This window comes from Sus scrofa, chromosome 8, assembly GCF_054392235.1.
Source record: "Sus scrofa isolate SSC_HxYL_T2T_F1_AM1 chromosome 8, Sscrofa_HxYL_maternal_Yorkshire_Landrace_v2.0, whole genome shotgun sequence".
In the NCBI taxonomy this organism is placed as follows: domain Eukaryota; kingdom Metazoa; phylum Chordata; class Mammalia; order Artiodactyla; family Suidae; genus Sus; species Sus scrofa.
In genome coordinates, this window is record NC_139390.1 from 87,461,010 (window position 1) to 87,484,974 (window position 23,965).

Sequence of the window (23,965 nt, forward strand, 5' to 3'; positions counted from 1 at the left end):
TATGTTCTGTTAAGAAGAGAATCCTACAAGTCTTTGCCCATCAGTGATGAGACACGGACTCTGAAAACGGCAGTACCATCAGGCTGTCAGCACAGTTCAAACCCCGTGCTTTGGATCACTAACGGTAACGTTACTTTTTATGCTCTGCTTTGGCTAAAAAGCAAACAACGGTCGTTTTTTTCATTTTTTGCAATACTAGTAGAATAGTACAGCCACTATTCCAAATGATCGGACAGTAACTTCCTTTCCTGTGACTTTTAATAGCTGAAAGGAGGCTTCTATCACCTTCATGGAAATTTTTTAAATTTCCTAAAGTGCATTTTACAGATATAACACCCTCCCCCTATGGCTTTACACAAGATCATACAACAAATAAGGCTTGTGAAACACATACTGCATCAATGGCAATAATGTATGCTCTTCTCAAAAACTAAAGGCTTCAGAGAGAGTGTGAAACCAGCAGGAGTCACATGGCTTTCCAGACCAGTACCTTTGGCCAAGTAACTCAACCTACCTAGACCCAGGTTCCTAAAATGGTCTGTTTACCAAATTAAACAGTTGTAATTACCAAATAGGACTGTTGTAGGAAGTAAATCCTAATTAACACAAAGACTTGCACCCTTACACCAAGTTTTAAAAAAATTTAAACTTAAAAATTCCATTAATTGCTACAACCACCACCATTATCACACTTCTAATAAACTTGTAAGTTTGTTTTTAGTACATCTCAGATAACATTTACCAATAGCTAAACTTATATAAGTAGATCATGAGGCAAATGAAAATAAAATCTAACATCTCTAATTTGAGACTGTAGTAATCTACTTATTGCTGGGTTTTTGTTTGTTTGTTTTTGTTTTTTCATTAGGGCTGCATTCAAGGCATATGGAAGTTCCCAGGCTAGGGGTCTAATTGGAGCTGCAGGCGCCAGCCTACACCACAGCCACAGTAACTTGGGAAATGATCCATGTCTGTGACCTACACCACAGCTCACAGCAATGCTAGACCCCCAACCCACTGAAGGAGGCCAGGGATCGAACCTGAATCCTCATGGATGCTAGTCGGGTTTGTTAACTGCTGAGCCACTACAGGAACTCCTATATGCTGTTTTAAAGTGAAGATATTTTGTACGCATTTTCATTTAAACAAATCCAAGACACAAAAATGGATATTCACACAATATTTACAATAGCCAAAACATGGAAGCAACTTAAATGTCCATCAACAGATGAATGGATAAAGATGTGGTACATACATATATAATGGAATATTACTCAGCCATAAAAAAGAATGACGTAATGCTATTTTCAGCAATAAGTATAATAATCTCTAGGTCCATCCTAAGTGAAGTAAGCCAAAAAGAGAAAGACAAATACCATATGATATCACTTATATTTATAATCTAAATAAAATTATAAAAATGAATTTATTTACAAAACAGAAATAGACTCCCAGACAGAAAACAAACTTATGGTTACCAAAGGAGAAAGGGCAGGAGAGATCAATTAGGAGTTTGGGATCACCATATACACACTACTATATATAAAATAGATAAGCCACAAGGACCTACTATGTAACATAGGGAACTGTCTTCAGTATCTTATAATAACCTAAGGGAAAAGAATCTGATAAAAGAATACATGTATTTTTACATATGTATAACTGAATCACTCTGCTGTACACATGAAACATTGTATATCAACTATATTTCAATAAAAAAAGAAAAATTTTTAGAAATGGATATTCACAAATTTTTAGAAATAGCTAAGCGATGACTATTCACTTTGAAGAAATCACCACTGATCCCTCTTAAATACTAACCATGGTCTAGTGACATCTAAATTATGATTGGATTACACACACACACACACACATCAGGTAAGCCCACTGAGCTGCAAATATGTTAATCCCATTCCATTTCCATTTTTCTTCCTAATATACTATGACTTTGGGCACGCAGCCACTGAATGTGTCCCAGTCTAGCAGGCTCCACTGTAAGGTGCCTGCCTCTCACACCTTCCCCCTCAAATGCTCTCAAATGCACTAGCTCTCACCATGGAACCAACTCCTTCTCCACTCCTTTCCGCTGTGCCCTCACTGCAGACATTAAACAGAGGAAGTGTATTTACTCAAAATCCTGCTTTCCACTTTCAACCTTTTGGAAGTGAAAGTTTCAAAGTCACAAAATGTGAAGATCTTTACAAAGTTGCCTCTTTGTTCTCTGGACAAAGAAGCACTTTTTAAAACCTTTTTGTCCAGTGACTGTCAAGATAAGTCAGTCCCTCAGACACCATGGTAGACACTCTGTCAAAAGGCTCCGATCCATCGAATAGCAACAAACAACTGCTGACTGTGGTCCAGTGATAACATCCGGTTTCTGGATGCAGGACTGCTCATCACCAGCTTAATTTGCAAGCCTTATAGACAATGTCATTGAAGATACAACAGTCAATTCTAAGAGATTTAGTTCACACCGTACATACTTCATTTAACCATCTCAATTCCTCTAGGCTTTCAATGAAAAGAAAATAGTCCAAACAGGTCACTTACCTACTCTCAAATCCTCGCTTTAGACACTCTCCAGCATATACAGTACAAGAGAGACAAGGAAAGCATTTCCAGAAAGCCCCATACAATTTCAGAAGAAAATAACCCTATGTGGACAATTTTTCTTACAGGATTTCTCAATTGAGTTCAAGTTTAAAACTAAACCAGCTATAATTGAAAAAAATAAAAATCATTATATAAAATAATACAATTAAGCCAGGAATACAGAAAATTAGAAAAATTTTTTTTTGCTTTTCAGGGTCACACCTACAGCATGTGGAAGTTCCCAGGCTAGAGGTCCAATCAGAGCTGCAGCTGCCAGCCTACACCACAGCCACACAGGATATGAGCAGCGTCTACATCCTACACCACAGCTCAAGGCAATGCCAGATCCTTAACCCACTGCAGCCAGGGATCGAACCCACATCTTCATGGATACTAGTCAGGTTCATAACTCACAGAGCCACAACAACAACTCCGAAAACTAGAAATGTTGAAAATCTCATTTCCATTCAAGAATCTGTTTGTTTAAAAGGAAAAAGAATGTAATCTACTCTGCCAGATGAATTACACTCACAAAGATGAGTTTATCTTAACAATACTTTATTTCTCCAAAGCCAAACAGAAGCATTATAAGTGTGAGAACTTTAAATTAAAAATTAAATAGTGATCTTCTTCCGGCTTAAAGCATTTTCTTGAACTGCAATAAGATGTTATAAACACTAAATACTTTCAGCTCTTTCCACAATGAGCCCAAGCATCAAGAGCTACCCCATACCTCAGAGGTTAAATACTGTACAGCACACACCCTGCCTGCTGCATTCAGTCAACAACCTTGACTTTGCGTTCAGGCAAGCTGCAGAGAGAGGAGTCTTTGTTTCCACCCACTCATCTCTCCCACCCATCTCTATTTTGGTTAAAATGAATCAATCGAGCAACTGGGGAAAAAAAAGAAGGCATTTCTTGTCTTGACTCGCTATCCTCACTGACTCCTCATTCACCTGCCACACACAGCCCCTGGGTCCAGGCAAAACAGGTCTAGTAAAGCTGCTTTCCAAAATGCTCGTTCTCTTGCACACTGACATCAGTTTTCTTCTACATTCTGCACATCCCTTGCTGGGAACCTGGGCGTTCTGGTGAGGCAGACATCACTCACCACCTACTTTCTCAGCCCAGGGGGAGGAACAGGACTCAGAGGCGCCAAGGTCTCCCATCAGCGATTGGTGACCCAGGACTGACAGGACCTTCCAGGAGGGCTACCACATCGCCACGTTCACCCAGAACAAGACCAGTTTATGCCTGTCGTCCCGACAGAACTGTCCCCCTGCCCCGAGGTATTCTGATGTAGGCTCTATGGTGTTTCTATCTCTAAGGCAGGGCTTTTCAACCTCAGCACCATGAGCTTTGAGCTGGATCGTTCTTTGCTTTTTGGGGTTTTGGAGGAGGGATGGGGGCTGGTCCCGTGCACTTTAGGGTGTTCAGCCACATCACATTGTTGGCGGTCTATCCACTAGATGCCAGCAGCACCTCCCAATTATGACCGCCAAAAGTGCCTCCAGGGTGTCACAAAATCACCCATTGGAGAAGGACTGCTCTAAGGAAAGGAATCACTGTGCTCTGGAATTCCCAGCGCTGCGAGAGCCAAGTCAGAAAGCCTTAAGCTGCCACCACCTCGGAAGGAGCACCTGTCGGGGTCCAGCCAACTTCAGGAAACACTGGCAACGCAAAAAGCAAGACCAGACGACATCACTTGAACCCTCAGATGCTGGTGTCTCTAAAGCAACCCCACTCCTGAGACTTCACGCACATGAACCAAAAAGTCTCTTTTTCACTTCAACGGAAGTTTTAGTTGGGGTTCTCTCACTTGCAACCCAAGGCACTGAAGGAGGATACACAGGATGTCTCATGCCAAGATTCTGAACCGTGTCTCTCTCTCTCCACACACACACACACACACACACACACACACACACGAATTAATCTGCACCCTATCCCACGCTTTCTGTAAGAACAAGCCACAACCCTGGTTCTAGGGACAGAGGCATTGAATGACTCTGCTAAGCGCTAGAATCCTTCCTGCTGAAGAACCAGACAGTCTCCCCACCTCCCATCCTTAAAGGCGCCAGTACCCACACTGCTCAGGACCAGAGGGAGGAGGGGCGCCGAATGTACACCACTGCCCTGACAGTCATCCTGAGCACTTCCTTCCTTCCAGGACTGTGTCTTCAACTAGTTAGAACCTATGCAGTTAGCCAGAAAGGGGGAGTGATATTTTTCAATCGCTGATAATGACAACACCTTTAACTCTTACAGGTTCTATGGGGTTTTTTTGTTTTTTAGGTTTTTTTTTTTTTTTTTTTTGCTTTTTACAGCTGAACCTGTGGCATATGGAGGTTCCCTACACCACAGCAACGCAGGATCTGAGGCACGTCTTCGACCTACACCACAGCTCATGGCAACATCAGATCCTTAACCCACTGAGAGAGGCCAGGGATCAAACCCGCAACCTCATGGTTCCTAGTCAGATTTGTTTCCACTGAGCCATGAAGGAAACTCCTTGCAGGTTCTCTCCTGAACCTGCAGTCCTAGAATCTCTCCCCCGATGTTGCTAAGAGAAATTTCCTCTCTGCAGACATCCAAAGAGAGCCAGTATGGTTTCTCTGAGGTCAAAAAAAAAAAATCGATAATGTCTTTCCAGGGAGGGGAAAGAAAAAGGTGTTTTCATTGCCTACTTTAAAAAAAAAAAAACAAAAGAGTTTCCTGGTGGCCTACTGGGTTAAGGATCCAGCATTGTCACCGCTGTGGCTCGGGTGTGATTCCTGGCCGGGGAGCTTCCATGTGCCGCAGGCGGGGCCAAAAAAAAAATACAAAAAAACAAACACAAAAAAATCAAGATTAAAGATTGTTTGAAAATATTCAGCCTTACGTGTCAGCAGAACAAACTCAGAAACAGAGGCATTTCTTGGTGTCTTGAGGACTGTTTTTCCAGATATTTTATTCCTACTTTTTCTCTCCACCCACCTCGCATCACCTCTTCTCAGTGTAATATCCATATTCCACCCCGCTCAGTTCAAATAGACAAAACTCTTATAAGTCATACATTGCTTATTACCCAGAAAAAGAACATGTTGGGGGAGAAATTTTAATAGGTAAATTTAAAAAAAACAAATACTGAAAACCATCTACCTCACAGTAGGAAATCAGTCCATCAGTTTGTAATTTCCTCAATGTACTGACACAAATCTATAGATGGACCTGGTAAGTGCTCAGCATTTGCACCCCTTCTGTTCCTGGAGTAGATGTGGTCCCCCGCCCCTTACCTGGAATCTGAATCTCATCTTCAACACTACTCAGAAGCACTTTGTATGCTAGAATAGTCCCTGAATCTTGTACCTCCTCCTCTCTGTTGGACCCTGTCATCGGCAGGTTCAAACCTCACCATTAGATAATAATTTGGGAACATCACCTGGAGCACAGGCACATTTATTTTCCATGCATGCTCTTCTCAACCCTGTGCCATCAGGCTCCCATCCCTACCGTGCCATAAACTCATCTCCCAGTCAATACCAACGACACTGCCTGGCTAATGCATTGTCACCTGGACTCTTGGGACCTGATCTCTCCATAGCATGACCTTAGCTACTCCTCCTACTTTCTTTTCTTCCCCCTCCTACTTTCTGAAATAATCTCTCTCTCTCTTTTTTTTTTTTTTTTTTTAATGGCCGCACCCAAAGCACATGGAGTTCCCGGGTCAGGGATCAAACCCAAACCACAGCTGCGACCTACACCACAGCTGCAGTGACACCAGAGCCTTAGACCACGGTGCTGGGCCAGGAACTGAACCCACACCTCAGCAGTGACCCAAGCCACTGCAGAAACAACACTGGATCCCTAACCCGCTGTGCCACAGCGGGAACTCCTCTTCCTCTTTGACTTAAGCAATCTTCTTGGGGGTTTTCCCTCCCCGTCCGTCCAGTGACTACTGCTGTCAAATCTCCTTCTCAACCCCTTCTTCAACCCACCCCTTCAACGCTGTGCTCCTCAGGATTCACTGGAGCCACCCTGCCTCTTCCTCTCCATTTTCTCTCCAACGCGGATTGCTATCCAATTGGCTGGTGCCTGTCATTGTCTCTACACTGTGTCTCCAGAATGTTTAGCTCTGGTTCCTGACATAACCACTCATAAAAGAAACAAAGTGCCAAATATGTCCACTGAGTAATCAGAAACTACCTCCACAGAGCCAAAACTAAAAACATACCCTCGCTTCCACAAAACCTGCTCCTCTGGCTGGACTAACCGCGCATGGCACTCACCGGCCAGGCCTGGAACTGAGGGGACATCTTGGACGCCTCCTTCCCCAGCCCCACACCCAAGCACCCCCAAAGCCTGCAGCCTTGGAATTCTGACTCAAGAATCTGGGGAGTTCCCGTCGTGGCGTAGTGGTTAACGAATCCGACTAGGAACCATGAGGTTGCGGGTTCGGTCCCTGCCCTTGCTCAGTGGGTTAAAGGATCTGGCGTTGCCGTGAGCTGTGGTGTAGGTTGCAGACGCGGCTCGGATCCCGCGTTGCTGTGGCTCTGGCGTAGGCTGGTGGCTACAGCTCCGATTCGACCCCTAGCCTGGGAACCTCCATGTGCCGCAGGAGCAGCCCAAGAAATGGCAAAAAGACAAAAAAAAAGAATCTGCCTCTTCCGCCACCAAGATCTCTGGCCTGGGGGAGTGAGCACCCAGTCCTCAGGCCCGCTGCCCTCAAATGCATTCTCCCAACCGCAGTCAGAAAAGCTTTCAGGTGTGGCCCATGGAAGTTCCCAGGCCAGGGGTCGAATCAGAGCTGTATTTGTCACCTATACAGCAGCCTGCAGCAACACCAGGTCCTTAACCCAGTGAGCAAGGCCAGGGGTCCAACCCGCAACCTCAGTCTGGTCCACAATGAGAACTTCCAGAGAAACCTTTCTAAATGCAATTCAGATGCTGCCAATGCCCTGCTTACACATCTCCATCACTTCCCACTGTCCTTAGGACAAAGTCTGAAGTCTCTGACCCGTTTCACCAGCCCATTCTAGACCCTGCCCCTGGCCCTCTGTAGCCCACTCTTCCTGCAAGCGCAAGCTCCCTACCCCACGCCCCAACCCACCTGAGCTGCTCCTGCAGCCTCACCTGGGCTCTCTCTGGCCTCCAGGCCTCCCACACACATCTCACCGCATTTGGGGTATCCTTCTTCCCTTCCCCCAGACTTCTTTCTGGTCTCAGCTTAGAAGTTTCTCGGGAGTTCCCGTCGTGGCGCAGTGGTTAACGAATCCGACTAGGAACCATGAGGCTGCAGGTTCGATCCCTGCCCTTGCTCAGTGGGTTAACGATCCAGCGTTGCCGTGAGCTGTGGTGTAGGTTGCAGACGCAGCTCGGATCCTGCACTGCTGTGGCTCTGGCGTAGGCTGGCAGCTACAGCTCCGATTCGACCCCTAGCCTGGGAACCTCCATATGCCGGGGGAGCGGCCCAAGAAATGGCAAAAAGACAGAAAAAAAAAAAAAAAGAAGTTTCTCCTCCCCCCTCCCCCGCCCCAGTCTTTTAAGGCATATAGAAGCTCCCAAGCTAGGGGTTAAACTGGAACAGCAGCTGCTGGCCTACACCACAGCCACAGCAACACCAGATCTGAGCTGCATCTGAGACCTATACCACAGCTCACAACAACACCGGATCCTTAACCCACTGAGTGAGGCCAGAGATCAAACCTGGGCCCTCATGGATACTAGTTGGGTTCATTACCCCTGAGCCACAAAGGGAACTCCCAGAAGTTACTTTTTTTTTTTTTTTTTAAAGGCAAGAAATAGATTTATTAAGATAGGATACTTGTGAGAGATGCAAGTGGGCAGGCAAGGAGACTCTGTCATCGATTTCTTGACATCTTCCTTGACCCCCTATATACTGCTTAATCCTGTTAACTATGGCCAGAGCATCCCATTCTCCATTCTCATTCGAGAGTGCGAATGACATTGCTTGTTTAATTCATCTTCTGTCTCCCCCATTTAGAATCCTAACTTCTGCACAGATATGTACATGTTTTCCTTTTACTGCTAAGCCTGCAGCAGTGAGCCCACATGGCAGAGATGGGATGACACCTCTCCCTCACTGTTGTAAATGACGTTACTATAGTGATGACTATATAGTAAACAGATTTGTCAATTTTTTTTCCTAGATCTAGCAAATGTATGTAAGTTCACTATAAATAGGCCATTTTTTAAGTGCTTTGTGAATAACTAATTTAATCCTAGCAACACTCTGAGAGATAAACTTACTATCCACATTTTACAGGCGAGGAAATCAAGGCACAGAGAAGTTAAGCAAGGTACCCGAGGTCACAGAGTAAGTCAATCTGACTTCAAAGACCATGATCTTTAATGTTTTCACGGTGCTGCCTTTGACCTGCATTTCACAAAAGAAAAACAACACTGTCTGTCAGAGTGACAGAAGCACTATCTGCCAGATTCTCAAACACAAGTAATGACATGTCAATGACACAGCACTCCCTTGAATTTCTTTGGCTTTGTTTCCAAAATGTTCGGGCAAAGATCTTCCCTAATATGCATGACAGATGGTTTCTCCTGGTGAATAAATGACAGGCCTGTATTCAGCCCTATGTTTCAAAATATGGTTAGCCTCAACGAGGGGCAAGAACATGTGTTCACAGACTATGTCCACTGTCACTACGGGTAAAGCCACAAGCTCGCTCAAGTTCAACCAAAGGAAGTCAGGATAGCGCTCTTCCAATGAGGATGGTGGTGAGGACGGTGGGGGGAGGGTGTGTGTGAAAATGGGATGGTGGCAATGATGATGGAGGCGATGATGATGATGACAACTGCAGTGGCGGTAGAGTCATGATTGTAACAGCAGCTACCACAAGCCTGACAGAGTTCTAAGATCGTTTAGTACGTAACATGAGAATGAAATTGAGACAGAGTTCTCAGTAACTCCATTTTACTAATAAAAAAAGAGAAGGTTAACTACTGAGGCTTCCAGGAACCTGGAAGGTCAATGGTGGCATTAACTCTAAAGTCAGGGATTAAAGCTTTTTTCTGACCTTTAGGCACATAATAATTAGCATTTGAGTTAGCTATATATGCATAGCATTCCAGAGCATCCTCACTGTGCTTCTGCAAAAGGCATGCCTATTTGCCGCAACCCTGCGTGCCTAGGTTTGCACCTTGGTTCTCTTTGCTAATGCATATTCTGCTAACGACCTCTCATAAACCACTTGGCCATGAGGTTCCTCTTTCTCTTATTCCTTAGAGGACATATCATGCTTGTGCAAACAGCCTGCCAATCTGCACAGGTTTGGCATGCCTAGACCAATGCATTATGTCCTCATTCAGCTGACCCAATGAATAACTTATGCCTTTAGGTCTTTGTTTTTGTTTTTTTTTTTTGTCTTTTTGCCATTTCTAGGGCCACACCCATGGCATATGGAGGTTCCCAGGCTAGGGGTCGAATCGGAGCTGTAGCCTCTGGCCTACGCCACAGCCACAGCCACACGGGATCTGAGCCGTGTCTGCGACGTACACCACAGCTCACAGCAACGCCAGATCCTTAACCCACTGAGCAAGGCCAAGGATCGACCCAAAACCTCGTGGTTCCTAGTCGGATTCATGAACCACTGAGCCACAAGAGGAACTCCTAGGCCTTTGTTCTTAAGCTTAGGTCATTTACCAGCACTGTGACTGTTTTTCAAACAGGAAGATGGGATAAAATAAAGCAGGAAAAGATGGAGTTTTCAGCAAGAGGCTAAGGATCCAGCATTGTCTCTGCAGCGGCTTGGGTCACTGCTGAGGTGTGGGCTAAGGCTCTGGTGTCACTGCAGCTGTGGTGTAGGTCACAGCTGTGGTTTGGGTTTGATCCCTGACCCGGGAACTCCATGTGCTTTGGGTGCGGCCATTAAAAAAAGAGAGAGAGAGAGATTATTTCAGAGAGTAGGAGGGGGAAGAAAAGAAAGTAGGAGGAGTAGCTAAGGTCATGCTACGGAGAGATCAGGTCCCAAGAGTCCAGGTGACAATGCATTAGCCAGGCAGTGTCTTGGTAATGACTGGGAGATGAGTTTATGGCACGGTAGGGATGGGAGCCTGATGGCACAGGGTTGAGAAGAGCATGCATGGAAAATAAATGTGCCTGTGCTCCAGGTGATGTTCCCAAATTATTATCTAATGGTGAGGTTTGAACCTGCCGATGACAGTGTCCAACAGAGAGGAGGAGATGAAGATAAATGTCTCTGTGTCTTATTTTACGTTAATTTTTTTCCTTAAGTGACAGAGCACCTGTTCTTCAGCCCCATCCTGCTGAGCTGGTCTCGGCATTTTTCTGAAGAGAGAGTCTTAAATATGTCCATTATTCAGACCTGAGGTGACATCACTCTGGCCAAACTGACTTCCTCCAGCCACACCCCTCACCACGGACTCCCTACCAGACCACAGTGAAACCCTGTGCCTGAGGGCAGACAGTGCCTGCGGGGGATCCGGCAATGAGGAAGGAGCACTCACACATGAAACATCAAGTAGCACAGGAGGAACATCTACCTCAGGAAACACAGGGAGGAAATTCTAGTTTGACCGGGGAGGCAGGCTGAGCTGCGGCAACACCGCCGTGATTCCAGCGGGTCCCTGGGGCTTAGGGATGCCTGCCCTGAGAATGTAAAGTGTCAGGGGTTTTTTCAGTGTGTGTGTTTATTTGTTTAAAGAATGTCAAGGCTTTCTCATTACAAAAGCATCCCCTTGGCAAGTCTATAAATTATGTTCCTCCATTAGGTTAATTAAACAAAACAGGCTGTTTGCATAAAGGCCTATCACAAAATACCAACCAATCCCTGCCTAAAATCGTGTTCATCTGGGAGTTCCCGTCATGGCTCAGCATTAATGATTCTGACTAGTAACCATAAGGACCCTTAGCCTCCCTCAGTGAGTTAAGGATCCAGCGTTGCTGTGGCTGTGGCACAGGCCATCGGCTACAGCTCTGATTCAACCCCTAGCCTGGGAACCTCCATATGCTGCAGGTGCAGCCCTAAAAAGACAACAAGAAAAAATCATGTTTATCTGATCTAACTACACTGACAGTTTCCAGAGCCCTTCATCAGTACTGTGTTTACAAATACGATCATTTTTTTCTATGTCCTACTATTGGAAATCTATTTTCAATGAAGTAAAAAGGCCCTTGAAGATTTTTTGTGACTCAGACCAGTTATATCTTCCAGTCCTAAATTTCAAACTGATTTTCTGATTATATACGTTAGGCTAAAAACATAAAAATGCCAAAGAGAAATTACTGTTTTCAAAATTTATGGACTCCTTATTTACAGACTGTTGTCAAAGCTAGTGTTTTAAAGTTTATAAAATTAATTACAACAGGGCTTTCATATTGACTAATTTTCTAAATATATTATTTTGCAATCCAAAAAAAATGGACATAAGGTACAATACAAAGCATCTTATTTATATAACATCTACATAGCATCAATTAACCAAGTCTTTTTAAATGTCACTTGTAGGAAAAAGAGGTTCAGGTCACTGAAATAGAGCTACATGCATCGACATGGATAAATCTCACAAATAGGATGTTGACAGGAAAAAAGAAATTGCACAAGAATGCATATAGTATGAATCCATTATAAAAAGTCCAAAAACACACAAAACATATGATTATCAGGAATGTGCACAGATGTACAGACAGAGGGTGAGGGAGGGATGGATTGGGAGTTTGGTGTTTGCAGATACGAACTACTACACAGAGGATGGATAAACAACAAGGTCCTACCATAGAGCCCAAGGAACTATATTCAATATCCTGTGATAAAACATAATGGAAAAGAATGTAAAGGAACATATACATACACATATATATATACACACACACACTCACACACGTATAAACTGAATCACTTTGCTATACAATTAAGACAACACTGTAAATCAATTACATGTCAATAAAATACACAGGGGTTTGCGTGTGTATATATGTGAGTGTCTTTATATGTACATACAGACATAATATGCACCAGATTTGAGACAGCTGCTGCCTCTTGGGGAGATGAATGGGTTCTCTATTGGGACGGGTACTACTGGGAAGAGGCAGACAGGAAGCTTTTATTTCCAACCTGAGAGGCAAAAACAGAGATTATAAGAGTCTTTATATTGGTTTTGGGGGGGTTTGTTTTTATTTCTTTTTACAGCCACACCTACAGCATATGGACGTTCCCTAGGCTAGGGGTTGAATCAGAGCTACAGCCACCAGCCTACACCATAGCAAAACTAGATCCTTAACCCAATGAGGGAGGCCAGGGATGGACTCACATCCTCAGAGACAACCTCAGGTCCTTAACCCACTGAGCCACAATAGGAACTTCTGTATCATGTCATAGTTCTAAAACAACTCAAAAAATTTTGTAAAGGAAAAAGCCTAATCCTTAAATCTGAGGACAAAATTACAATTTACTCTACCAAAGGGTGGGAAGAAGGATGGAGAGGAAAGGAAACACAAAGGCAGAGCGATGGGGATGAAGAGACAGGGAGAGGAGTTCCTGTTGTGGCTCAGTGGCTAACGAATCCCCGACTAGGAACCATGAGGTTGCGGGTTCAATCCCTGGCCTCACTCAGTGGGTTAAGGATCCAGCGTTGCTGTGAGCTGTGGTGTAGGTCGCAGATACGGCTCAGATCTGGCACTGCTGTGATGTAGGCCGGCAGCAATGGCTCCGATTCGACCCCTGGCCTGGGAACCTCCATATACCACAGGAGCAGCCCTAGAAAAGGGAAAAAGACAAAAAAAAAAAAAAGAAAAGAAAAGAAAGAAAGAAATGATACTTTTTTTAAAGTAAGACTTATTTGGAGTTCCCTGTAGCACAATGGGTTAAACATCCAGCATCACTGCAGCGGCTTGGGTCACTGTCATGGCACAAGTTAGATCCCTGGCCAGGAACTTTCACAGGACACAGGTGCAGCCAAAAAGTTTTTTAAAATGAAAATATTTGTTTTATTTACTTATTGGCCACAGCATGCGGCAGCTTCATGTGGGATCTCAGTTCCCAGACCAGAGATTGAACCCAGGCTGCAGCAGTGAAAGCGCCAAGTCCAAACTACTAAACCACCAGGGAACCACTAGACCACCAGAAATGAAACTTGTTGAGTGAGCGTCTGCATCTGATAATTGATCCTAAGTCAACCCAATCTCTGAATATTTATACTTATTTACACAAATTAACAATCAGTTTTATTTACAATAACCCCCCCAGGCAACCTTAAATTTTAAATCACAGTCTTTGGGCCCAGCTAACAAGAATAGCTCCTACCTAGATCATGAAATGTACAGTTTCCAGATAACCAGGATTTATCATAATAGCTTCCCATAACAGAAGACCGCAGTTACACCCCTTTCCAGAGACAGCTTATTATTGTGGTGAAGGGTTTTGGAGTCAGACAGATGTGAGTTCACACATTCCAGCTCCACCACTGACAAACGGTGTGATTGGGACATGCTATTAACCTCTCTAAAAATGAGTTTCCTAATCTGTAACATGGCATAAATAATAACAAACATCAGTGAGGAAATCTTCATATTAAACAATTTATCACAACATAAAACAAACAGTATATGCTTAATAAAAGGGAGCTACTATTATTAAACTCACTGAAATTATATACATTTTTTAAAACATAAAACATTTTTCAGCTTGTTTGTAATTGCCTATTTGTCTCTGAACTGTAATTCCATTAAAAGTAACCTAGACATGGGGGGTGGGGGGATGCGCTGGGGTTGTGGGATGGAAATCCTATAAAATTGGAATGTGATGATCATTGTACAACTACAAATGTAATAAATTCATTGAAAAAAAAATACAAGACACCCTTAATCAGAATTATAATCTACAGATTTCTAAACACTCTCCTACAAATCCTCAAAGAAAGCCAACTTAAGTTTTCTTTAAACAAGATGTAAAAAAAACAAAAACAAACAAAAAAGACAACGTAAGACAGTACTGAATCTTATAAAGCAATGTTGTCCTAGCAATGCTCTAACATCGACCTTGAAAAAAGTGACCAAAGACAGCATATGTTATTAACACGGCCAGATGTAAACACTTAACCTACTCACTGCCGCATGCAATCAGCAATCACTTAAGCATGACTTAACGGTTACCTAGTAGGCTACAGGTTATCTAGGGGGCTACAGGAAATTTTTATATCCTTCATAATTCTTGCCTCCAATAAATGAATTAAATAATAAATAAGAAACAAAATCATAAGGTGATAAACAACTCCTGGAGTCACAAAATTCAAAACAGCTTCTCTGGCATTTGTCCAGGGGACTTTGAGTATCCTTTTGCAGAAAATAAGATTATGTAACAACTCTGATCATCCCTTTTCCGGCCGCCTGTGGCTGCCTTTTCTTTCTTGTGGTGGATTTCCCACAGCAAACACAAAGCCCTGCCCACTAGGTTGTGAGGGTTTCCTGCCTGTTCAACACAAAAGTGAACATCCTCTAAAAGCATCCTTGTAACATTTAAGCATCTGCAGGCTCCAGTCACCGAAGATGTCACCCAGTCCCTTGGGCAGATCTCTTCCTTATTAATTCCCTGGGTGACAGGCCTGCCAATGCGTGCTCGAGCCTCAGCTGCAGGTGGCTGGGCTAGATCTCCCATCAGCTTCAGTGACACCTTCCACTTCATCATTTCACTGTTCACTTCATTTCACTGTTCATTTCACACTGTTACACTTCTGTGAATCAGAAACAAATTCTGGAAAATATCTTCCCAAGATACAGACCACTTGGCTTCCATTCATCCACTTACCTGCCAGATTTCTCGGCATCTTGAGCTACATGCAAACTCTGAAAGCCTTATCAGACTTTGACCACTTTGTCTTTCTTCTTGGTCATTGGTCATGATGATCTGGACAAATGCCCTCTTTGGGATTATAAGCCCTAAGAGGTTAGGCGCTAGGGTCTGGGCCAGAGTGGTCATTTTTCAGGCAAAAAAAAAAAAAAAAAAAAGGAGGGCCTTGATATTAAAACATATACCTACAATTAAGATAATACATCACACTTGCCCACTTTTTTTTTTTTTTTTTTTTTGTCCTTTTAGGCCACACATACGGAAGTTCCCAGGCTAGGGGTCAAATTAGAGCTGTAGCTGCCAGCCTACATCAAAGCCACAGCAATACCAGATCGGAGACACATCTGAAACCTACACCACAGTTCATGGAAACACCAGATCCTTAACCCACTGAGTGAGGATAGGGATAGAACCTTACTAGTCAGGTTCATTACCACTGAGCCACAAAGGGAACGCCACACATGCGCACATTTGAGGGCTTATGCTAAACGCTTTACACACCTGAACTCATTTAACCCAACAGGCCACCCTATATGGCAGACAGTATTATCATCTCCATTTTATGGATGACAACACAGATACAGGAAAGCTAAGCCACGCAACAACCATTCCCCTGTGAGCCAGCGGTGGAGCTAGGATGTGGATCCAGACAGACCAGCACCTCAGCCATGCTCTAAATCGTCTATATTACACTGTCTCATCAGCCGTGGTCAAGATGAACACACAAAAATGCCCTCCTCCACCGCCGCCTTCTCCCTCTTCCAGAAGTCAACAATGCTCCATGGTCCTAGAGTGAAAAGAAGGTGGTCAAAGGAACCTCAGCAGATTGGGACGGGGAGAAGGCAACGTGCCTGGAAACCTCAGCACAGCAGAGGACTCAGTGACGTGTGGAACATTCCACACAAACAGGGCAGCTGGTGGAGGGCCCTAAAAAAGAACTACTCTAAATGCAGACAAGGACCACCTGCAGTGAGGAAAGCAGGTCAAGTTTTTAGAGCCTCTTTGGGTCCACATCCCAGATAAGTCTTGATAGGAATTCTTTTTACAAGTTCCCATTCACACTAGAGACCAGCCCCAAGTAAAACCCCAAGTGAGGGTTTAAGACTTAGCCCAGGTGATGCTCTGAATTGTAGTGGGTGGGGAGCCAAGGTAATTTCTTTGGGGCAGAGAATATAGATGAGTATTCTTCTCGTTTTAGGCAAAAATTATATCAGTAATTTATTAAGTACTAGCACTTCATTTCTCTACCTAAATTCCACTTAACCAAAGCATCAGCCCCAAATTTACACTTATACTTCTCCATCAAAATCAGGATGTTAAGTTCCCTAGTGATGCAACAGGTTAAGGATCCGTGTTGTTGCTGCAGCAGCTGGGATTGTCACTGAGGCACAGGAAGACCCCTGGCCAGGAAACTTCCACATGCTAAAAATTAGGGTGTTAAGTAGCAGGAAACTCAAACTGGCTTATGTCATTTAACAAGACATACGGAGATGGGCTTCAGGCACAAAACAATCTGTGCCTCCCACAGGGGCATCAAAAAACCCAGATTCAGGAGTTCCCGTCGTGGCGCAGTGGTTAACGAGTCCGACTAGGAACCATGAGGTTGTGGGTTCGGTCCCTGCCCTTGCTCAGTGGGTTAACAATCCGGCGTTGCTGTGAGCTGTGGTGTAGGTTGCAGACGCGGCTCGGATCCCGAGTTGCTGTGGCTCTGGCGTAGGCCGGTGGCTACAGCTCCGTTTAGACCCCTAGCCTGGGAACCTCCATATGCCGCGGGAGCGGCCCAAGAAATAGCAACAACAACAATAACAACAACAAAAAAAGCCAAAAAAAAAAAACCCAGATTCAGGGAGTTCCCCTCGTGGCTCAGCAGAAAGGAACCCCACTCTTATCCATGAGGATGCAGGTTCTATCCCTGGCCTCACTCAGTGGGTTAAGGATCCCAAATTGCTGTGACCTGTGGTTTGGGCTAGCAGCTACAGCTCTGATTCAAGGCCTAGCCTGGGAACCTTCACAAACCATGCTATGGCCCTAAAAAACAAACAAACAAGAAAGCCCAAATTCGGTTACCTCTCTGCTCCAAGGGTCTTCACCTTGGTTGGCTCCTCTTACTGTCCCAAGACAGCGGAAGCAGCTCCAGGCAACACAACCAAACATGATAGAAGAGTCAAGAACCCTTTTTATGAGTTTCCTCTCACACAAAAGAAAATCTTTCCCGATGTCTCCAGCATACTTCCTAGGGCATCTCACACATCCAATCATCAGCCTAGAAACCAGGCTTTCCGTACTGTGTTGTTCGAGCCCAGTGATTCTCAACTCTGACTGCGGACTTTTAAAGCTCCCCCGGGTGATTTTAAGGGTCAGCGAGGATGAGGATTGAGAGCCACTGAGTCAGGCTAATCAGAATTATCCCTAATTGCCTTTCCATGAGTCACTTGAGAAAGGCTGCAGACACCTGAACACAATTCGGACTGTCAGATAAAGAATGTTAGCTGGCCAACAACAGTCTATACAACCACTTAACCTTTGAGTTTTCACAATACTTCCCCAGGAGTTCCCGTCGTGACTCAGTGATTAACGAATCCGACTAGGAACCATGAGGTTGCAGGTTTGATCCCTGGCCTTGCTCACTGGGTTAACGATCCGGTGTTGCCGTGAGCTGTGGTGTGGGTTGCAGACGAGGATCGGATCCCGAGTTGCTGTGGCTCTGGCATAGGCAGGTGGCTACAGCTCCGATTCCACCCCTAGCCTGGGAACTTCCATATGCCGAGGAAGCGGCCCAAGAAATGGCAAAAAGACCCCCCCCCCAAAAAAAAAAAAAAAAAAAAAAAAAAAAAAAAAAAAAAAAAACTTCCCCACATGTGACTCAATCCTCACGGCTGTCTGCAACTGTCCATTTAACAAATAAGGAAACCAAGGCTCAAGTTTGCAGACTCTTTTTTTTCCCCCCAAGGGCTGCCCCTGTGGCATATGTAAGTTACCAGACTAAGGGTCAAATCTGAGCTACAGCTTCTGGCCTACACTACACCCACAGCAATGCCAGATCCTTAATCCACTGAGCGGGGCCAGGGATCAAACCCTTGTCCTCATGGATACGAATAGGGTTCATTTCTGCTACGCCACAATGGGAGCTCCAAAGTAAAAATCTTTTAAGCCTTCCAAATCTCCCTGTTTCCAAGCCATAGCAACCTGAGAAACTTCCCCAAAAGGAACGACCACATGAAATATTTCTCTGAAACAATAAATATGAGGACAGCTATAGGGAACTTTTATGTTGTCCCAAGGAAAACAAAGCCAAAAATCACCGAAATATCAAGGCCTGGATGAAGTACCAAAACCAAGATTTGGAAGACTCAAGTTCTTATCTAGGATGCACTAACATCCTTTTCTCTATGTGTGTGGTGAGGCCAGGCTCACTTCTGAGGGCCCCTCCAGCTTATACACTCACAAACACACACAGCTACACAATCTAAGTTGACTAAAGAGCATCCTATATGGCTACGGAAGTACCTAAGAATTGTAAGAACTCTTTGTTTAAAAAAATGTCCCTTCCTCTAGTACAAAATCTATTCTCTCAAGAATGCCTAATTGTAAAATGTATGAGAAAAGCATATATGGCTTATTGCAGTTTCTGGTAAATACACCATACATTTCTATAAATCATAAGCATCTGAAACTATACAGACATCACAGGAAAGGCTTAGAAAAGTTTAAGCTATATTGAAAGACACATTATTCTAGGAAAGGAAAGGAGTAGAAAAAGGACTAAAAAAAGCCATTTAAACAAAGCTTCCATTGAACTGAGTGACTGATCTCCAAATCCACCTCAGAAGTGAGTGATCCCAGCCCCTCTTCTCTGCAGCCCCTCCCCACCCCCACTGCTATCTTCGAATCACCCAACACACAGACAGACGCCAAACACTGTCTCTCAACCATTTCCTCCCCATTACATCTGGCTTCTTCTCCACAGGATAAGGTTCACATTCCAACCCTGCTTTTATGGGCTCCATAATCTGAAACTTACCTTTCCATGAATCCCAGTCTACTCCCCCAAAAGAAATCTCCATTCCAGCCAAACTGGTCTCCGCATCCTCCTCAGACACTGGGTCTGGTTCCTTCTCAGCTGTTTCCAATCCGACAAGGTTCCTCGAGGTTCTATTTCTCCCTTAAAACGCAAATGAATTCCCAAACTTCCACTTTAACCTACAACTCATTCTTGTTTCTGTCAACGTTAACATTCTTGTCATTCTTCGCCCTTTTCATTTGTGCGTCCATGTATCCTTTCTTTCTTCAAGAACTGACCACAATTCGTACAGGAGTTCAAACATGTACCCTAGACTAAGCCGGCTTCAACTATCTACTGGCCATAAACTCAAGGTCAAGGGCCTCTACCTCAACCCCAATATTTAACAAACTATAGATGCTAAATATTTGCTGATCACTGCATAATTGAGCTCAGCAGTAAGCCTTCAGGACCTACCAAGGTTGCCTCCAACTGCTGTAAGTATTTGTGGATTACTCAAAGCATCAAGACATCAAACTTACATAAATCCAGCCAGTATTTTGTGCATACATCTTACAGGGTAATTAAAAGCAGAAATCACTTAAACACACAAAATGCCATTTTTTGCAAAACAAAGCACAAAACATTTAAGATATAATCAGTCTGACCTGGTTGACTGTTACTCTTTCTGTATCTCCTCCAGTCTCAGGTCTTTCCTTGACCTCTTTTGACTCAGACGTTAAAGAGAAGATCCACCGACTAGGCCGATGATTGACCAAGACTGCAATTTCAAATGACCTCATCAAGCCATATCCAAACACTGCAGAATCTTACTAATTCTAAGAAGTAGGACAAGAGAAACTCAACACAAAATAATTAAGTGACCTGCTCAACTGCCCTGCAGTCAGGCCCTGCGAGTGAAGGCGAATTACACTCAGGTGTCCTGACTTAAAGCCAGTGCTCTTAGCCTTTGATAGGAGCAAGCTGGGCAAAGGCCAGGTCCTCCTAACTTCCCACAAGCACTGAGCTAAGGCTGTGTTTTGCTCCTCCTCTGGAAAAGAATTTAATTCCCCATAAGGAGAAAAAAAGATAACTTTCTGGTTGATCTCTAAAGCATGAGCAGAAACTATGTTTCTTATGGTAAAGAGCAAGAATCAAAAGGAGTAAGAGGCCAATTTGCAAATTCAAGACAGTTTAGTTCAGGAGGAAGGCTGACAGCTGTCCCCCCTCCCCATGGAGGAGCTGTGGCTAGAACACCAGGCCTGTGTCCTGTTGGCTGAAGAGTGATTATGCAGTCACATAAATAGCTTTCTACCAGCAGCCAAACTAGCTTTGCCATCTGCCTCTCCACACCAAAGCCTCCCTCCAGGCATCCCTCATTCCCAAAGGAGTTGCTACACTCAGTAGGAGAGAAGGTGCATTCCCCCAGCCAGAGCCACTGGTTACGACCAAGCCACAGAAGGAAAGAGTCAAGTTCACTACACCTACACACACCTACACCTACACACACACACACACACACACACACACACCCTCCTCACCTCCTCCTTTCTTCGCTCACTTCTACATATTTACAGCCCCTCCCTACTTCCATCCCAACACATATACCCAATGCCAAGGCACTGGAGAGCCACCCACCAGATAATGCCCACTCATCACATGTCCCAGACAAAGTGATGCCCAATCCTCATTTTGCAACACCGGAGAGATCACAGAATCCAAAGAAAGCCTGGACCTCACGCAGAGAAGTTGAATGACTGCTTCCAAAATTACAGAGATGACTCCCTGAATTCTTCCATAAAAACGTCTTTCTTCAACTCATTCATTAAATAAATATTTACTGTTCCAGGCACTGAGCTGGTAGTTGAGGGTAGTTGGGTTCAGGGTGTCTTCATCTTCCTTAATGCAAAGTGGTGGGGGTTGGGGGCTAGACATGGGGTATTTTTCCCAGCTGGCTGTATGGGTAGGTCTTTTTCTTTCTTTTCTTTTCTCTTTTTTTCTCTTTTTTGGCCGCCCAGTGACCTACGGAGTTCCCAGCACCATTTGCGACCTAATTGCAAACCCAAATCCTTTAACCCACTATGCTGGGCCAGGGATCCGAAACTGTGTTCTGGTGCTGCAGAGACGCCACAGACACCGTTGCGCCATAGCAGGAACTCCGAGTAGGTCTTTTTAAGACGGAAGAAGGGGGACTGATCCCTCAGAACCGGCTATGGGTTACAGGTGCGGTCAGGCTGCCCAGCGCCTCACTCAAGTTAATGCCTCCCCATTTCCAGCCGCATCACCAACTCTGTTGGAGCGCGAATTTCAGGCCACCTCTCTCCTAGAAAAGCTCTTTTCGGATAATGTAGGTACATCTTAGCCCTCCTGGCCACTTCTGAGTTGTTCAAAAGAGAGAGAGGAGAAGAGAAAAGCAGCAAGCTGGCCGGGGTGGAATTCCCTATTTGCAGGCAGTGCTGGCTCCGGCCAGAGGGCAGGCTGTCTGCTCAGCCTCACAGCCCCAATCTTTGAACCCTTCTCAGCGCAGGAGGAGGGAAGGAATGCGCGGAAGGCAGCCACAACGCCAGGTGGACTTTCTGGTTTAGCTCAGTAAGGGACCCAGGCTGAGACTGTTGGAGGAGATCTGCAAATGGCACGGAAAGTGTACGGTTTAAGGGACTTGTGAACAATTCAACACCCAGCAGGTTTTCAAAGAATCCCCAGGCAAGTTCTTGGGAGAGGTCACAAGCCAAGAAACTCACGTTTCTGTTTCGGGCCAGACAGTGAGCAGCTCTAGGGGGCAACAGAACTTGCCCGCGGGCGGGTCCGGCGGGGAAAGCAGGCGCCGGAGCCCCGGGGCTGGCGGGCGGCGCGCTCGGACGCACAGCTCCCGGCTTCAGCCGCTGCGCAGGCGAGCAGGGCAGGAAAGGGGACTCGCCCTCGGCTGCCCGGAGAGCCCGGAAGGAACGATCCCGGGGCCTCCCGGTCCCCAATGAGTCTCCCGATCCTCCGGCAGCCGGCCCTCCGGCACGGGACTGTCGGTCTCCCTCCGGGAGAGGCTCCTCCTAACCACGCCGCGCCGCAGCCCGCCCGCGCCCGGGTTCCCTCTTACTTTTGGTCGCCGCGATGAGGTTCTTCCCGTCCTTGATGAGCTCTTTGATGAACTTGTTGGTCCTCTCCAGCTCTGCTTCGTGGGCGCGGATCCTCTCCCGGAACCACGGGCTGTCGAGGTAGCAGTCGCTGAACTCCAAAGGCTGCAGCCCCATGACGGCGGCGGTCCGCGCGCACAGCCAGCCGCCCGATCGCCCGCTCGCCGAGCGCACAGCCCAAGCCGGGCTCCGGGGCCACCACCAGGTGCGGGGCCGAGCGCGCAGGAAGCGCGGGAGAAGCTAGCAGTCCCGGGCGCGCGGCGAGAGCAGCGCCGGCATGTCCCGCGGAGGTGAGGCCGGCCGCACTGAGCTGCACCGCCGAGGGGAGCGAGAACCGGGCGCCGGGATCCCGGCAGCCTCTGCCAAAGCTCCGGCGCCGCGGCCCCGCCCCGCTCGGCCCCGCGCTGCACGCCCTCCCGGAGGCGCGAGCCCGCCCCGCCCCGGGCGCCTCCCGGCCCGCCCCTCTCCGCGCTGGCCGAGCGCCCTCTTCTTTTTCCTCCGCCACCTTCTTCCTCCTCTCCCTTCCTTCCCTTCCTTCCCCACGACACTTCTTCCTACTCTTCCCCACGCGCAGTGGCCCCTCCTCTTCCTTCCGAGGCTCCCTCGGTTTAGAATTTCGCCCCGCGGCTCTCCTCCAGACCCGGGCGCCACGCCTTTTCTTCGGCCCCCCTCTTCGGGGTGACTCACTATCTGCTCCCCCCGATGCAGCTTGACCCAGACCGGGAAGGGACGTCTTCAGAGCATCTCTAATCCCGCTACCCGGCGACTTAACTCAGAGGTCCGGCTTGCTAGAGGACACAAATGAGTCCGATATCCCATCCATCCTGGAGTGGACCCTGAGTTGTGAACGGCTCTCTATTTCCCATTCTCCGTCCCCATCTAAAGTAAAATGCCTGCTAAATCTCCGCTTTAGATTGAAAGCTAAGGGCGGGGAGCTGCTCTTACACTCGTCTATGTCACCACACTGACGACTTAGGGGGAAGGAGAGGGTGTCTAAATCGTGTAAGAATTGTTTCTCTTGTATTCAGCGGATTAAATTCGCTTGAATAAGTAGAGTCGATCTTTATTATTCTAAAAATAACCACTGGAACGAAGATGCCAGGTTCGGGGTAGTTTTCAGGAGGTCGGGGATGATGGTCAAATGAGAATTTGTCAATGCCCCTAGAAAAGGATATTATTCCCTTTGTCCTAAAACAACTCAAATGTGTCCCCCAAATGTTGAGACATTTTAAATTATTGAAATCCTTACCTGAAAGAAACCAATTTTTCATTAGATTAACTTTTAATAAAAGCAGCTAACAGTTTATTAAGCAATTATTATGTGCCAGGCACACACTAGTGACTCCACATACATTTTTCTACAGGCTCACAACATATGTTTACATACATAGGTCCCCTAATGATGTTAATAGTACCGAGAGACCTCA

General features: G+C 45.7%; 1 protein-coding gene across 15 annotated transcripts in view; it reads right to left on the reverse strand.

Moving 5' to 3' along the window:
• Nucleotides 1–22,845, reverse strand: part of ARHGAP10 (Rho GTPase activating protein 10) — a 349,411-nt gene extending 326,566 nt beyond the window's left edge. For 8 of the 15 annotated variants that reach the window (XR_014812815.1, XR_002346408.2, XR_014812817.1 and 5 more), the window contains exon 1: nt 22,502–22,845. Coding sequence is in view for 5 of the 15 variants with exons in the window: in XM_084972711.1 (XP_084828837.1) it covers nt 22,502–22,655 (154 nt within the window). In the remaining 10 variants the exon portion in view is untranslated. Of the gene's footprint in view, nt 1–17,477; nt 17,715–19,431; nt 19,573–20,078; nt 20,639–21,048; nt 21,895–22,501 lie in introns of those variants that run through there. The other 7 variants (XR_014812818.1, XM_084972717.1, XM_084972712.1 and 4 more) reach the window with 5 other exon arrangements.
• Nucleotides 22,846–23,965: the final 1,120 nt, after the last annotated feature.